At 42.0% G+C, this 16,631-nt stretch overlaps 1 protein-coding gene across 4 annotated transcripts in view; it reads left to right on the top strand.

Annotated features, from left to right (window-relative positions):
* Positions 1-16,631, top strand: part of zdhhc8b (zDHHC palmitoyltransferase 8b) — a 262,473-nt gene that overhangs the window by 222,505 nt on the left and 23,337 nt on the right. For all 4 annotated transcript variants that reach the window (XR_015081788.1, XM_086011956.1, XM_086011959.1 and 1 more), the window contains exons 3-8: positions 4,566-4,723; positions 6,505-6,677; positions 13,013-13,115; positions 13,372-13,463; positions 14,955-15,087; positions 16,477-16,600. Coding sequence is in view for 3 of the 4 variants with exons in the window: in XM_086011956.1 (XP_085868082.1) it covers positions 4,566-4,723; positions 6,505-6,677; positions 13,013-13,115; positions 13,372-13,463; positions 14,955-15,087; positions 16,477-16,600 (783 nt within the window). In the remaining variant the exon portion in view is untranslated. The remainder of the gene's footprint in view (positions 1-4,565; positions 4,724-6,504; positions 6,678-13,012; positions 13,116-13,371; positions 13,464-14,954; positions 15,088-16,476; positions 16,601-16,631) is intronic.

The following is a 16,631-nucleotide window of genomic DNA, read 5'->3' as shown; positions in this document are numbered from 1 at the left end:
TGCGTAATAAAACTTAATGGACATGAAATGATCTGAGATTTTCTCTCTAAATTAGGAGCAATGTTATAAAAGTCTTCCTCACAAAAACGCACACTTGACTTGAGAATTTTAGCTTGCACTATTTGCAGCTGCTCCCTATAGGGTCACCTTTGGTATGTCCCAATTTGTCATATATATGCTATTCCTCAGCAGCAGTATCGCTCAGGCTAAACCTAGCCATGTATAACCGTTCTCTGTTCAGTCGTGAGCTAATCTTTGAACTCTAAGTGTGTCATTAGAAGTGCCTATTTCCACTTCCAAAATATCACTCTCCTCCACATCTATATTTCATCCTCATTTCTGGTCGCTGCCACCTCTAGACTTAATTTTATCCAACACTTTTATGGCTGGCTCCCCAAGCCTGCTTCATCCAGAGCTCTACCATCTGCATCCTATTCAATACTAAGTCCTGCTCACCCATCCTCACCAACCGCCACTGGTGGTGCAACCTCCAATGCATTGATTTAAAAATCCTTATTGTTGACAAATCTTTCCATTCGCTCATCGCCTTATCTCTGCGACTGCCTCCAGCCCTGCACTCCAGTTCGGCTCTCCTGAAATCTGGATGACGGTGACCACATTTCTCCAGCTTCTCCCCCTCCCCACCCTCGCTCCATCATCTGCGGCAGAGCCTTCAGCCATCCCAATCCTACTCTCTCTCATTCTCCCTTCCTAAATCACTGCATCCTGCTGCATCTTTCCCCACCATTAGAACCCACCTGTTCGACCTTGCTGTCAAATCATCCTTCAGCCATTATCTGCTTGGTATCTGAATTAAACTCCCCTCTTTTGTGAAGAATCTCACAACATTACCATTAATGGCACTGCGTTTGTTGCCCATCTCTGGGATAGTTCCTACCTCATGTCATAGTAATCAGTAATAAACCTGCTGAGGGAAATTCAGTATATCCAACCCTCTGTTCATTAGAAAATGGAGGCAGTGTAATTGTAACTGACCTCAGGTAATTGAAAGCTCCTTATTTTGAGCACAGTGCTCACTCTATGCTGGAGTCACCTGAGCTACATTACTAACTCTGTTCTCTGAAAATATAATGGCCCAGGAATTCGGGCCGGGGGCTTCCCGCGGGTGTAAGCCCCCGACCTGCACTTACTTTGCGCGCTGGCAGTTGAGCTGTAGGGCCCCGTGGAATTCCGCTCCGGGGCCTGGCCCAGCTGCCGGCGCGCAGTGCTTGTGTGTCCCAGGGGCGCAGTTAGTGCGATGCGTCCCTGGGATCACGTGGGCCATGGGGAGCCAATCAGAGGAGGGAATACCCATTCATAAGATTGACAGGAAGACCTGTCAAAACTTATAAATACTACGGCCCCAAAATAGCAGTAAACCTTCAAATAATTTTTTTTTTAAATCGCACTTTTTAAATAAACTATAAATTACATTAAATAACTATTTTAAACAATAATTTAAATTTTTGAAAAAAATAATTTTATATTCTAACGGGGCTAAAAATAAACTTACCTTGCTTTAAAGTATTTAAAAATAATAAACCTGTGGAAAAAATGTTTTAATTTTAATTAATTGACCACTTACCTTGTAAAAAGCAGGCCTTACGCCTGCTTTTTACATTTCTAAATACTGCAGGCTTACGATCCCGGGAAAACCTGCAGAAAAAAAAACCTAAGTTCAAAGCGCACGTGCAGCCTCTCCTGCGTGCGCGTTCGACCTCTGAACCTCTTCGTTCAGAGGATCGGAAGTGCCGGTTTCCCGCGCATGCGCAGTGCATGCAGAAAACCGGCACTTCCATTCGGCCTACGGGTGAGTACCCCGTGCGTACTCACCCGTGGAGACCCGAATTTCTGGGCCATTATTCGTTGAATGGAAAGCAAAACTGCCTTTGCCGCAGCATGAAGGTTCATCTGCTTTGAGTAACATTACTGCCTCAATAGTTTGTTCTGTTTCATTTTTTTAAATCAGTGTATACATCTAGTTGGTGCTAAAGTGCAGAGCTTGAAATTTGGCAAGCATATTGAACTGCTAAGCTTTTTTTTAGCGTTTTATATAAATTAGGCTATAAATGCCTCTTGCTCGATTCAGCTGTTTTGTAGCCTGCTGCTTTGGTTTGCATATTAAAATGGAAGAACCAATTTAACTGACTATTGTAACTTGATTTTGCTTATTGCTCCAGATGTGATCTGCCTCTGACTGGCCAAACACTTGACATTATTGAAAGGTAGCCAGGTTTATTCAAATCGTGATGTCCTGCATCGAAGAGGCTTCTGCTTCTGCTTGTCCCGTTCCTCTCCTCTCCCGTCCCGTGTACATTGCTCCATGCCAGCAAGTCTAATCATCCATCTTGGAACCAGCTGCCAAGGAATGTGTGAGAGGAGCTTTGGATAATGTGCCTGTAGATTTCATTAAAAGCTGCTGCAGTTTGTAAACCAACCACGTGGAATATTTCTTTAATGTTGTTGGTGTGTTCCCAAATGTCAAGCAGCACAATCTGGAAGTTTGATCAATTTTTCGTAAAATGTATTTTACGACAGTTTATAAGTCACATCCCTATTTATTGAGACAAAAACCTGCATGAAATTGTAATTTAAACATCACACTTTACAGTAAATCACAACTACATACTAATGTTCAGTTAGGGCGCGAAGCCCTAGTTCGAATACAGACGCAAGTTGTGCATTTACAGCATAGACAATACTGAGTTACTGTGAACATGGTACAGGATTATTTACTCCAACCCAAGTTTGGAATAAAAGGTCCTGCCTTAAGGCGACCCATAAATTGTGATTTGAATCAAACTGATGCGGAGAGACTCGGAGAAGCATCAGTCTAGTCCTTTTTCTTTTGCAATCTGTGGAATGGAATATTTGGCAAGAATGTTCTAGAAGTTGGAACTTCAGCAAATGCTGTAAGCAATAACAAGGATGGCACATGTGGGGGAGGGAATGACAAGAGAAACAGACATTTGAAAATTGCATTTTGGCAGCCCTCCAAGGTAAATCTGCTGATCGTACCATCTCTGATCCACTTTGGGTTATTGAGTATTGAATCATTTGGCTGTGCGGCACATCATAGTTTTTCAATGATCTCAACATGCTGTGCAAAATATTTAGATTGATTCCTGTTTTACTCAAATAATTTGCACCTTTGCAAGATCCTTTATCAGCCACGTGTCTGTATCACTGGTCACATCAATCTTATGCTATTCATTAGTTGGATTTTTCATTGTGGATGATGGAATGGAATTATGTGTACTTCATGAAAGGTTTTGATAGAGTAAATAAGGAGAAACTGTTTTCACTGGCAGGAGGGTCGATAACCAGAGATCAAAAAAAAATGATGTAGTGAGTTACTATGATCTGGAATGCACTGCCTGAAAGGGCGGTGGAAGCGGATTCAATAGTAACTTTCAAAAGGGAATTGGATAAATACTTGAAGGGGAGAAAATTGCAGGGCTATGGGGAAAGAGCGGGAGAGTGGGACTAATTGGATAGCTCTTTCAAAGAGCTGGCACAGGCATGATAGGGTGACTGGCCTTCTGTGCTGTATGATTCTATGATTGTACACTATTCATATTCCATGGGAAAATGAAAATACTCTGCATATAAAGTGTGTTAATGTGCTTGAGTCAGGGTTGCTGACACATTTTGTTAATGTTGTTAAACAACATGCCTTTTTTTTAAAAAGAAATCTTGCATCTTATCCTATTTGTGTAAGCATCCAGTAGGTTTGGACTGTCATCCTTTAGTCCATTTTGCTTTAGGTTAACTTGCTGGTATTATTCAATGCGGCACTGCTTGAAATCGACACACAAGGTTGTCGCATCGCCTAACCACTTTAATAAGGCTGCTCAGTCTGACTAATGCACTCGCCTGACGTGGTTTCAGTGAACGTGGGAGGAACTAAAATGAAGACTGAGTTGAAGAATTATTTAGAATCCGAATCATGTGGAAGACTAAAACTAGTTTGGAGCTTTGACCAGGCTCAAGTAGGGAATGTTCATCTCTCAGCAACTAAGGTTTTGTGAGAGTTGTGAGCGACAGCAGCAAGAAATATGATCAGATTGTCCAAGGTGAGCTTGAGGCAGGCGGTCAAGGTAGAAAACAGACAGAGAAACTACAACTCTTTAAATCCACTAAGATCAGAGAAATACTGAAATTCAAAAGCCCTCGCTTGAAAGAAATGGGAAGGGAGATATTCGACAACAAAGTAACAACGATAAGAGTGAACGGTTTGAGACGATGGAAGTTTTGAAGTAACAATTCATGTGATCACTTCAAAAATGAAGATTTTCCACACCACCCACTTTTATTCCCCTAAAATGGTGAATTCATCATGTTAAGGTTTATCATCATGTTAAGCTGTCTCACCAATGGAAAGGACTCATAAATGTATTTTATTGAACTGAAGATTCATGCCACAATTATGCCATTACTTATATTTTTGGCACTGTTGAGTGCTGAGATCACAGAACACTGTAGTGTGAAATCTGCACGATGGAGGGAAGCTATTTCAAATTCTAACGTGGTTTCTGTTTTATAAAATAATTGATTTCTTTCAGCTAATGAGGATGAGGATAAGGATGATGACTTTCGAGCTCCACTCTACAAGAATGTGGAAATCAAAGGAATCCAAGTACGGATGAAATGGTGTGCGACGTGTCATTTTTATAGGCCACCGCGATGCTCTCATTGCAGTGTGTGTGACAACTGTGTTGAGGTAAGAGATGCTGTTGTTACAGTGGCTTATTAACTTGTTGCTGACATGATAGTACGTTGGTGTTTTTTTTTCTTCTTTTGCCTCTCCAATCCCCCCCCCCCCCCCCCCGCAAAGACGTTGGCCTAGAAATTCATTAAGGCGCTGCCAGCTTTGCGCCCAGTTAATGCCTAAAGAGTGATTTTGCGGCAGAAATGAGTTTGCGCAGATATTCAGCGCAGCGGTATTGGCGGCGGTAGCCGTTAGCGCTGCGCCGGCACCGATGACGTCATCGGTGTGCGCAGTGCCCCGGTTCTGCCCCGAAACCGGCCCGATCCCCATATTTAGTTGCGGCCGCCTCCTCCGAAGCGGCCGCAAACAGCGACCAGAAAACGGGGCCGTCCTGCTGCCTTAGTGGGGCGCTTTAAAGCGGAAGGTGCGGCCGGCCGCTTTTTCGGCGGCCGCCTGCCCGCACCTCCTTCCCCGGCCTCCTCCACCCTCCCCCCCCCCCCCCCCCCCCCCCCCGCGGCATTGCCGGCTGCTTTCCGCGAGCCCGGCACTTCCCCGTGGTGCCGGGCTCATTTGCCGGCACTATCCAGCGGCGATCTCCCCGTTGCAGGCAGCTCCCCCTTAAGAGAAGGAGGAGGCCTGCAGTACCGCAGCCTGCCGCTCCGCAGCGGCTGGCGCAGCGGCGCCAAGAGCGCTGATATTCAGTGTCAGCGCCCCAAGCGGAGGCGGGCACACCCTGGTATAGCGCCCGGTTCCGAATTGGGGCGCTAACAATGAATATCTGACTATCGCTATAGGCTTCCCGCCCAGCGCTAACTTTTGGGCGCTAGCCAGCTGGCAGGGCCATAGTGAATTTCTAGGCCGTTGACTCTTTGGGTATGACTCCACGGATGCTGGGAACTTTCCATTACCTTGCCCAAATAGCCATTACTTGTGTGAATCTTGAAAGTGAGCATCAGTAAGCTGTTTGACCATTACAATTGAGCCTGAATCTGTCTTCACGCAAGGTCCACACGCATGCACTTCTAGCGGAGGTCTCTGAATAGTGATCAGAAGCTGGAACAATGGATTGTTTCCCTCCCCCACAACCTTCCCTCATCACTGAGAGACAATTGTCCTGCCCCGACTCGGCACGGACTGGGATTGAACCTAGGGCCTTCCTGGTCTGCACAGCTCAGAATCTCCCTGAGCTTCAACTACTGATGGCTTCTATTGTATCAAAGGACATCTTCTTTTGTGTGTGCTCAAACAGGATAGTTAAAAGAAAGCTTGCAAAGTTATGTGAAATTGTGAACAAACCTCTCAAACTGCAATTGGTTGAAAGGGGGGAAAATCAGAACGGCATTTGGGGTGGGAAGCAGCTGATCTGCTAACTCAGCTGATCTTGGTAGCTTTGCATGCCACTCCAAGGTGTTCTCTGACGCTGTTTAATGTCATAACTAAACGGATTGTTGAACAGCGCATTTGTGAGCATAGTTCAGCCTTGCATCATAGTCAACATCAATTAAATAGACGATATAAGATCATACAATAGCTGGTACCGCTGCACTTGTATTGGGGAAATGGTGCATCATGGAGTGATTGGGTTGCTAGTTCCTGCCGTTGATTCCCAGTTCACTGAAGAAGATGATGGGCAGAAGATAAATGAAAGAACTATCTGTACCTACTGTTTCCTCTAAGAAAGTGAAGTGGTTGTTCTTAACAGAAAAGACTTCATATTACATTTTGACACTGCTTCCCAGAAAAAAAAATTTACTTTACGATTTTTTTGTCTTGGTCCATTGTTTTGTTTTCAGGACTTTGATCATCACTGTCCGTGGGTGAACAACTGCATAGGGCGAAGAAACTACCGCTACTTCTTCCTCTTCCTCCTCTCCCTTAGTGTACACATGATCGGTGTGTTTACTTTTGGACTGCTTTATGTTTTAAACCATATTGAAGAGCTTGCTGCCCCACACACCGCCATCACGTATCCTTTGCTGCATTGCTACATGGTCTTTCATTGAGAAGCCATTGACTTCTATTTTAAGTATATGAAAATAAAGGTGTGTGTGTGTTCACTGCTCATCAAGTCAACAGGTAAATAACAACAACTTGCATTTATATAGTACCTTTTAATGTAGTAAAACATCACCGTCGCTCTGCAGGAGCGTTATAAAACAACATTTGATATCGAGCCACACGAGATATTAGAAACATAGAAGATAGGAGCAGGAGTAGGCCATTCGGCCCCTCGAGCCTGCTCCGCCATTTAGTGAGATCATGGCTGATCATCCAAATTCAGTACCCTGTCCCTGCTTTCTCCCCATATCCCTTGATCCCTTTAGCCTCAAGAAATATATCTAACTCCTTCTTGAATATATTTAATAAGCTGGCCTCAACTGCAGTTGAGAGAGGTTTATTAGGGCAGTTGAGAGAGGTTTTAAGGAGCATCTTAAAAGATCAAGCCTTAAATGTCTTAAACATTTAGGGTTAGAAATTAGTCTCGGGCGGTGGTGCAAATCGGGCCACATTGGATCGGCCGCACGTTGTACGCAGCGCCCGATATTGAGTCCTATTGACTGCAGTACAACGGGTGGCTGATCCAGGCCACGTTGTCTCTTCAGTAATCTTTAAACCATTGAGGTTCTCAGATTTGCTCAAATCGCTGAAAGCTACTGATGTAGCTTGATAAATAGCTTCATGGGACTTGACAAAGTTGCAAATTTAGTATCAAACCAGCGATGAAACAAATTCTAAAGCAAAATACTGCGGATGCTGGAAATCTGAAATAAAAACAGAAAATGCTGGAAATACTCAGCAAGTCAGGCAGCATCTGTGGAGAGAGAAACAGAGTTAACGTTTCAGGTCGATGACCTTTCATCAGAAGTTAGAGATGTAACTGGTTTTAAGCAAGTACAGAGGCAAGGAAAGGCTTTTTTTGAGGAGAGGGATGACGACGGCAGATTTGCACATACACAATCTGTTTTGAGAATAAGTTTAAGTGCTTGACATGGACTTCTATGTGTTGGAATTGATTTTGGTTTCGGTTGTATTTCAGTTACAATCAAATCTATGCATGCATCAAATAATCAGCCCTGTTCCTAGGAAACCTTTCACCTTCTTTATTAGTTTATTGAATAAAACTTTGTTGCTGCTCCTATTCATCAAACAAGTGAATTTCTGAGACAATCTTTTGAAATTCATTTGTCAATTTGTGTATTAACTTTAAAACCTGTTTGTCACACACTGTTCGGTTATTATGAGTTACTGATGAGATGTTACTGAACATTTTCTGGTGCACCATGTCTTGTTTGCTTTTAATTCTAACTAAAAAGTTTACAAAATATATATGGTTTCATAATGTCACAGTATTGGTTTTAACTTGCAGTAGCTTGGTAAATTCTGGCAACACTATGTTGCATTTCGCTTTCTTGATTGTCAAATGAGTATTCGTCTTCCAATCTATGATGTGATCTTCACTTTTATCTTGTATTTTTCACTTTAACTTTATTACAATATCAAGAGTACTGTAGTTGCACAGTGATCACTTCTGTTTAAATGTTCGCATACCTCCAAATTACAAATGATTTCTTTGTGGCTGTTCAAATACTCTGGTAGGAACTATCCCGCACTTCATTGGCTGTAAAGCGCTTTGGGACATCCTGAGGTTATGAAAAGTGCTATATAAATGCAAGTCTTTCTTTTCTTTTCTGTTTTTTCTTTTTTCTCTCTCGCTTTTTCTCTCTCGCTTTTTCTCTCTCGCTTTCTCTCTCGCTTTCTCTCTCGCTTTCTCTTTTTCTCTCCTTTCTCTTTCTTTCTCAATAAAATGTTGTGTCCAATTTCCTTGCCAGATATTGATGTTCTCTCATTATCACTATGCCTGAACAACTCATCTTTTCACCTTTAGCTGACGCTTGGTGCCAATTGCCACGTATCATTTTGTTGCCCTTGCTGCTAATTTCTATCCAGGTTTCTCCCACTGTCACATCCTGACGTTATTTGCAGCATTTCAATTCTAATTTAGCATTAGCACCACTTCTACAGCCTTTCTGTACAAAACATTCAGTACTCCTTCAGTTCTATATGTGGATAATGTGGGAGTAGTTAACGGTGAGGTTGAAAGAGATGTGGGGGTGTTAGACTTTGTGTGTCAAGTCTGTGGAGCAGCAGGCAACAAACTGAACAGAATGGTGAACTGTTCTGTTAAATCAGTGGAATATAAGTCAGAGGATTTCGTGCTGAAACTCGACAGTGCTCAGGTCCCACTCAACCTTGAACACTCTCCAATTTCAGTCAGGCAGACACAGAAAATGTTCAATCCTGGAGCCTGAGCTATGAAGGTAGACTGCAGTTCTTCGCCTTGAGAAAGGGCCTTCTCGAAGTATCTAAGATACGAAATGGTATAGGAAAGGTGCCTAGGACAAGGGAGCACAAAGTGGAAACTGACGAAAGATTAATTTAATTTTCATGTTTTTTCTTCTGCTTAGGGTAATCAATTGTATGCTATGATGGAGCTTTAGGTTTTCTTCTCAATAGATGGGTTAAGGTGTCGGCCTTGGCTCAGTGGTCGCACTCTTTCCTCTTGAGTCAGAAGATCGCGAGTTCAAGCCCTACTCCAGGACAGGAGCACATAATCCAGGCTGACACTCCCAGTGTGGTGCTGAGGGAGCGCCGCACTGTTGGAGGCGCCGTCATTTGGATGAGACATTAAACCGAGACCCTGTCTGCTCTCTCAGGTGGACGTAAAAGATCCCATGGTACTATTTGAAGAAGAGCAGGAGAGTTATCTCCAGTGTTCTGGCCAACATTTATCCCTCAACCTACACTTAAAGTGGAATATCTGGTCATTATCTCATTGCTGTTCGTGGGACCTTGCTGTGCACAAATTGGCTGCCGCGTTTCCTACATTACAACAGTGACTACTCTTCAAAAAGTACCTCATTGGGTGTGAAACACTTTCGAACGTCCTGAGGCTGTGAAAAGCACTATATAAATGCAAGTTCCTTCTCTTTATTTAAGATGGGCAAATGGAATTCCTTGCCTGTATTTATCTTGTAATCTCTTTCACATCTATTAGCAGTCATGCTTATTTAATGCAGATATCTAATGTATTAAAATCCTTATGTCTGCACATGCTTCCTGTCTGCAAAACCAGACTTCCTGTTGTCACGATTGCATTGCACTTTTGTATTAACTTTTCCCACCATAAATTTCTATGTCCCCATTTATAATAGAAACTAGCTATGTAAATGTAAAGTGATGCTGTAATGACACCCTCCCAGCAGCATTGCCACTGTAGTGCCCAGATTAGCATCTCCCAGCTTGTCGGCATGTACTGCAGAGAAACTCCTGTGCTATAAGCAACTCTCCTTGTCTGCTTTACAAATTGCCATCAGTTTTACTACTTATAACAATCATATCCAATCAAAGTATTATATAAGAATAAGGACAAGAATTTATGACTTTAAAATGGAGACTGAATTACACTTCCCTCGTCCAAATATCTCCCACCCTCTAACCCCCTTTCATGTGAAAACTACATTTGGTTGTTTACTTGCCGTTTGCAGCACTACTAGAGATCAGCTTGCTATCTGCATGTACTCTAATCCAGTAATTTATTCCTAAGGTAGAGGCTGCACATTACTAACTGTATGTCAGTGCATTTCTGAATAGAATATCGTTTTGGATTTAGTTTTGATGGCATAATTTAGTCACTGATGCAATAAACCAAAGATTTCTGACTACTTTGTCAACAGTTTGTAGATCATGCGTGTCTCTCCCTGGTGGTGCAGTTGATCAATGTACAGTCTAATATGGAACTAAGCTAAAGCAAAATACTGCAGATGCTGGAAATCTGAAATAATAAGCAGAAAATGCTGGAAATACTCAGCAGGTTAGGCAGCATCTGTGGAGAGAGAAACAGAGTCAATGGCCATGATTTTCCCTACCTCGGCGGGCGACGTTGGTGGCAGGTCCCGACCCCGCTGCTGTCTCCATCCCAGCCTCCGACATGACTTTCCCCTGATTGGGCTTGTTAAGCCCGTCCAGCGACTTTCCCGGCCAATTGACGGAAGCAGGTCTGATGACGTCATTTGATGACACGTCATCAGCCAGTTTCCTTAAAGGGACCATGCGCAAATTTACTTTGACATTTGTGCTGTCAGTGTTCTACAGCATTGAGGTGCTGCAAACACTGACGAGCACGGCACAGAAGTGCATGGCTGCACCCAAGCGCTCTTATGACTCCCTCCATATGCTTATGGAGGGAATCACAGCACAAAGGGAGGTTCTCTTCCCTTCCAGTGGGCGGAAGAGACCCCCCCCCCACCCCCAGGAGACCAACTCGGCCTGGTTGCACATTGCACAGGAGGACACAAGCAGGGATGTCGTCAGGAGGACCAGGCTGCAGTGGCGCAAACCTTTTAATGACCTCAGTAGATCACAAAACGTTACTGCAAAGCCACACTCAACCTCGTCCTGCTGTGCCACTCATCACATCCTCATCACTCTGCCTTCCCTATCCTACTCCTGCACATCCTTACTCACACCAACTTACCCTGCACCTCCAACCATCCCTCTCTATCTACATTATCACTTCCCCATCTCTCATACCAACTAACAACACACAAGGGTAGGCACTTGTGTGTTTTAGCCAATGTTCATGTGAAGTTTCTGTTACTGTGGTGTCAAACATTTAAATCTTCATTTTCAACACTGCTGTTGGTGTGCCTGGTGATGCTGGTGTTGGGGCTGATTGTGGTCAGATTCTGAGGACCAAGGTGAGAGAGTATAAAGTGCACCCATGCTGATGGAATAGATGGCAGGTGAAGTAGAGATGGCAGAAGCGATCTGTCAATGGTGAGAGAGGTAATGAGGTCAGAGTGGATGGAGACTTGTGTAAAGACTTGCAGCATCCCGAATCTGTAGTGGAAATGCAGTTTAGAGATGCTAATGCTTAAGGGAAGATGTCTCAATCAGCTGGGATCTTTGAGTTGACATTTGAAGCTGTCAACTTATCAGCTGATTCACTGACGAGGTCTAAGCACAGCAGGAAACCGGTGGGAGACCTGTGAAAGTTAAAATGCTGTAAACAAGCCAGTACTGATTTGAATTGGGTCCCCCGCTGCTGCCTGTCTGGTCTGCTCAGCGCTGGCAGACCCGACATTGGGAAATGCAGGTTTGCGCATTTTGACAGTGAGTTCCCGACCTGCTGTCAATCATTTAAAATTTCACAGCTGGCAAAATCACGGCCAACGTTTCAGCTCGATGACCTTTCATCAGAACTGGAATAAGTTAAGATTTAACAGTTTTTAAGCAAGTACAGAGGCAGGGAAAGGGGAGTCGGTGGATGGGGAGGAAAGAACATAAGGGGATTGGGTGGAGAGCAGGAGTGATTAAATGGCAAAAGGGATGAAGATGCGAGGCAAAAGGGGATGGTAATGGGACAAGTAAAGAAACAAAAGATGGGTCTAGATAAGCTGTAAATGGCAACAGCAGAACCATTACCAGCAACTCCTGTCCGAAAATATCGGAGCAGTGGTTATGTTGGAACTAAGCTATACGGACCAGATTCAATTCGCTGTGCAGTGCTGACGTAGCTGAGCTCAGTTAGAGGTTACAGAGCCCTTGGGGAATGGAGAAGGGGGAAAAAAATCGGCCATGGTTTCCACTCCTGGTCGCTCACTTTCACAGTGAAGTGAGTGCTAGTGTATGGACATGAGGTAAGAACAAGATCCAGCCTAACTGTGATATTACCATGACCAAATACCATACTGACACTTGAGGATTAAGCCAATATATACTAGGAATGAACAATTGGGTTGGAGGGTGTGTAGCATCCATGGGGAACCAGGAAGAGTCAACACCTTCTGAAGGGATGGGGGAAAATTAGATATGAAAATAAAATTTATTGGAAGTATTCTTTGCAAAAATGCCCATGAAATTTAATTGCCTGTGCAAGTGACAATTTCACCACATAGTCAAGAAGGAGAGGAACTGTTCCTCATATTCAGAGGAACATGAATTTCAAGCCTCTCGCTTTTGAAAGAACTCTTCTGAAAAGTGAAACTATTTTGCATGAAACATCAAACAGATGCACAATGCTTGCGATTTTGGTAATCAATTGCTTCTATGTGTGATCCAGAAATTAATACTTTGGGTTTAAATTGTTGAGAAAATTTGCCATGCAATTTCTACCGTTAGCCACTGGTTCTAGTAGATAAGAAACACACTAAAATTGTGCATATTGAGATTAATTTGTGTATGTTGAATTTACCTTTGCTCATAGTGAATAAGCGGTCTTTCCTTGACTAAAGTAAATAGCATGGCTGTCATGTGTGTAGCAGGTCTTTTCTTCATTCCTGTTGTGGGGCTTACGGGATTCCATATGGTTTTAGTTGCCAGGGGACGGACAACAAATGAACAGGTAAGTTAAACAGACGAATATAATAGAGAATGAATGCTCTGAAGCGTCAGAGGTGTCCTATCCTGCTTCTAAAGTAATTTTGCTGCTTTAATAATTTTTTTTTTTCGATCACTGGTACAATTAAATTAAAGGTTTATAAAATTGAAATCAAGTTACCACAATTTAAAAAAAATATATTTTGCCATTTCCACCCAGGCCATTGAGTACTGAATTGGTTTATTATGTGTACTAAATCAGCACCGTGTATGTTATACAGGTAACGGGTAAATTTCGAGGTGGCGTAAATCCATTCACCCGCGGATGCTGCGGTAATGTGGAATACGTACTTTGTAGTCCTTTAGCTCCAAGGTAAGTGTTTCTATTTAAATTTCTTGTTACTAAAATTGAGCAATTTTAAAATGATAGATCCAACAACCAGCTTCTATACATGGTTCATTTATCATAAGAGTGAAATTCAAGGTTGAATCAGGATTTTTAAAATGGGTTCAACTTTGTAAAATGTAGTACAGTGGTACAATAAGAGAAGCAACTGAGAGAAATTCATGATAACATAGTTTGTATAGGATAAAATAAAAGCTGGGGTGTGTTGCTATTAGCGTAAGGTTCTCAATAAGGCTCTTGTCTGGTGTCATGGGTTTATAAAGCATACAGTACATGCAATGGTTCTTACACATATACACTTAGAAGCTAGTACTTACAATCACGCCTCATGATGGCTGGTTGGGGATCTTGGGCCTTTATGAATCCAAATACTCATTACAAACACAGTTTTTATACAATACTCTCACTCCCTCTACGTGGTGATCTACACAATTCTGTATTACATAATTATGTAAGTTAAAATACAGTTTTGTGTAAACAGATTTTAATTGACTTATCCCTTATCAATAACTTTTGTTTTCCTTACTTAACAAACTCTTTTTCCGTTATGTTAACATGACTTTTACACAATGTGCCCGTTCATTTTTTTGGGTGTGCGGCCCATTCAAAATACCGCACATGCGCAGTTTTTGCCATTGAAAAGCTGGCGAGCTGGCTAAGCGGGAGGTCCAGAGAGCTGCACTGCCTTTTAAAGGAACATTGCTGGTACAACTCCCTTACTTTGTTCTTCTTGATAGTTTCCCTCTTGTTCCATTTAATTGCTATTCTACCAAGTGAAACCTTTAATTACAAGTCTGTCTTTGTTTCTGTATCATTCGTGCCAATTAAAACGGATGATGTATGCCCAGATGTTTTCCTTTGCTAACTTTTTCTATACTGTTATCAAATGATTGAAGTTCGCCTGAAACTTGTGAACCAGTGTGCAACGGGACATCTTTAATTAAGTCTCTCATTACTTCATTCTGAAACTGATCATTGCTGCAGGGTCAGCGCTGGCCCAACAGCCCAGTAGTTCTTTAAATTGACTTAAAGTTCCCTGTTTATCAAACAAAGACTAAAGGCTAACATTACTACAACATAAAAAGAAATCAATAGCATTAGTAGACTTCAGGACAGTCTGATGAACTCTTTCTTTACACTGCATAATTCTAAGTGCAATGCAAGTTTCCTTGAAAAAGGTTTTGGAATGGGCTATTCTGAATAATGGTTGTACATCATTATGATCATGGTTATAAATATACATTGAACTTTGTGAGAAGACTTTGTTTTTAGTCAGTTTTTAAACTTATGATGGATGCACTAATGGACAGCAATGAATAGCTGACTTTTGTGATCAAACTGCATGATTTAAGCACAGTGATATCAGACTTCACTGTATGTTATAACCCTATTATGTATATTATAAACAGTTATCTGCAGTGTTCCTTTTATTTTAATGTGATTGATTCCTGTCCCCAGGTACGTGGTTGACTACAGAAAGAAAGAGATGATAACAGTAAAATCTCCTTTTGTCAGACTTCCGTTGTCTGAAAGACAGATTACACTCAAGATAAATGACAATGGAATTCAGGGCAATCTGAACAGGGCGAAGGTAAGGAGACCAAAATGATGTTTTTAATATTTAAAATATTCTTATTATTATATCCATTACCCTCATTTATTTAAATACAGAGCTTTATGAACCTCAGGCTTTTAATACCTTTGCACTCCTTTGAGTTGACTGCCTAGCATTCTATATCCACAAGACAGCATCGAAGTGTTAGGTTTTCAGCATTGGGGTACCCCACTCAAAGTTTGCCCGACAGTGTCCATCACATTTGTTGGTATACAGGCTAAGGTTCCAGGACTCACTCCTGGGTACTTAATGGTATGAAATCAGCTGCTTGATTATGACGATATAGGTTTGCTCCACTGCATGTTTGATACATCAGTACCAAGAGTTCAGAAACTCGCTAAACTCTTCAGTTACGCCACTTACATAGAATCATTGAATAGTACAGCACAGAAGGAGGTCATTCGACCCATCGAGCGTTGTCCTGTTTATAATCTAATCAGTTCAGTACATTATAATGTAACATTTTGGAATTTTGGAGTCCCAATGTACAATACTAGAGTGGTAGGACACAGTGCATTGGAATCCCAATGTACAGTACTATTATGTGGTAGGACACTGGCTTTCCTAGTAATTTCTTTATGTAATAAGTTACAGATCTCAGCTGTGTTGTCATGGGTAGTTCAGATGCTTCATAAGAGAGAAAATTGGAGAAAAGGTCTATACCGATTCCCTTGTGTACATGTTAATAGGTCAGTCTCTAAACCATTTTCGCCAGGTAATGTGTGTGGCATAAGAAGACTGTGCAGATAGGGAGGAGGGAGAAATTGAACTACATGTCAAATAAAGCAGGCCAATTAAAATATTTAATCCTGATTTCAGAAATTCTACCATTAGTAAAATGTACATTTTACATGTCCTGTTACTTAGAGCAGTCATTCTAGCCTAAAGAAAGAATTTACCCAGGGCTGTATAAATTAATGCACTATGCTCAGTCCCAACACATTTCAATTGGTAGACAACCTGATAAAGCCATTTATATGTTACCCTGCATCAAGATTTGTGTTGGTATTTTTTTAATACTTGCACTGTCACCACTATGATAATCTGCTGTAGGTTTAACATTAGTGGGTCAAATGCACCTCTGGTATTTGTCTTCTTTAAATCCAGTTAATTCATATTAATAAAATTCTCATCTGTCTTGTGCAAAACAGGCTTGCCCATTCCTGACGTGAACACAATGCTGAGGCTCCAGTAACTGCTTATAATTACACATATTCAGTCAGGTACATGGATATAAGGACAAAACAGAAGTGTATGACCTTAAAAATTCGAAGGATTAAGAGGAAGATGCTTTCAAATGGTTGCTGTGCTGTTTAAAAACATAAGTTACATCTGTTCTCCGTTGTCAATCATTGTTTGTTTTAGTCAAAAGGAAGTTCGGAAGCTTTGGAAGTTCAATCAACAGATGTCGAGCCCCCACTACCGCCTAAACTATGTCCAAGCAAATATGCAAACCTTAAAAACCAGCTCGACACTTCAACCAATGAAGGTAATGCGCTCGGCTGAGAAATGGCAAAATA

The sequence above is a fragment of the Somniosus microcephalus genome, chromosome 19, assembly GCF_052327205.1.
Source record: "Somniosus microcephalus isolate GS21.2 chromosome 19, FLI_Smic_1.0, whole genome shotgun sequence".
NCBI lineage: Eukaryota > Metazoa > Chordata > Chondrichthyes > Squaliformes > Somniosidae > Somniosus > Somniosus microcephalus.
Note: the sequence above shows the minus strand (reverse complement) of the source record. Positions and strands in the feature narration are given on the sequence as shown.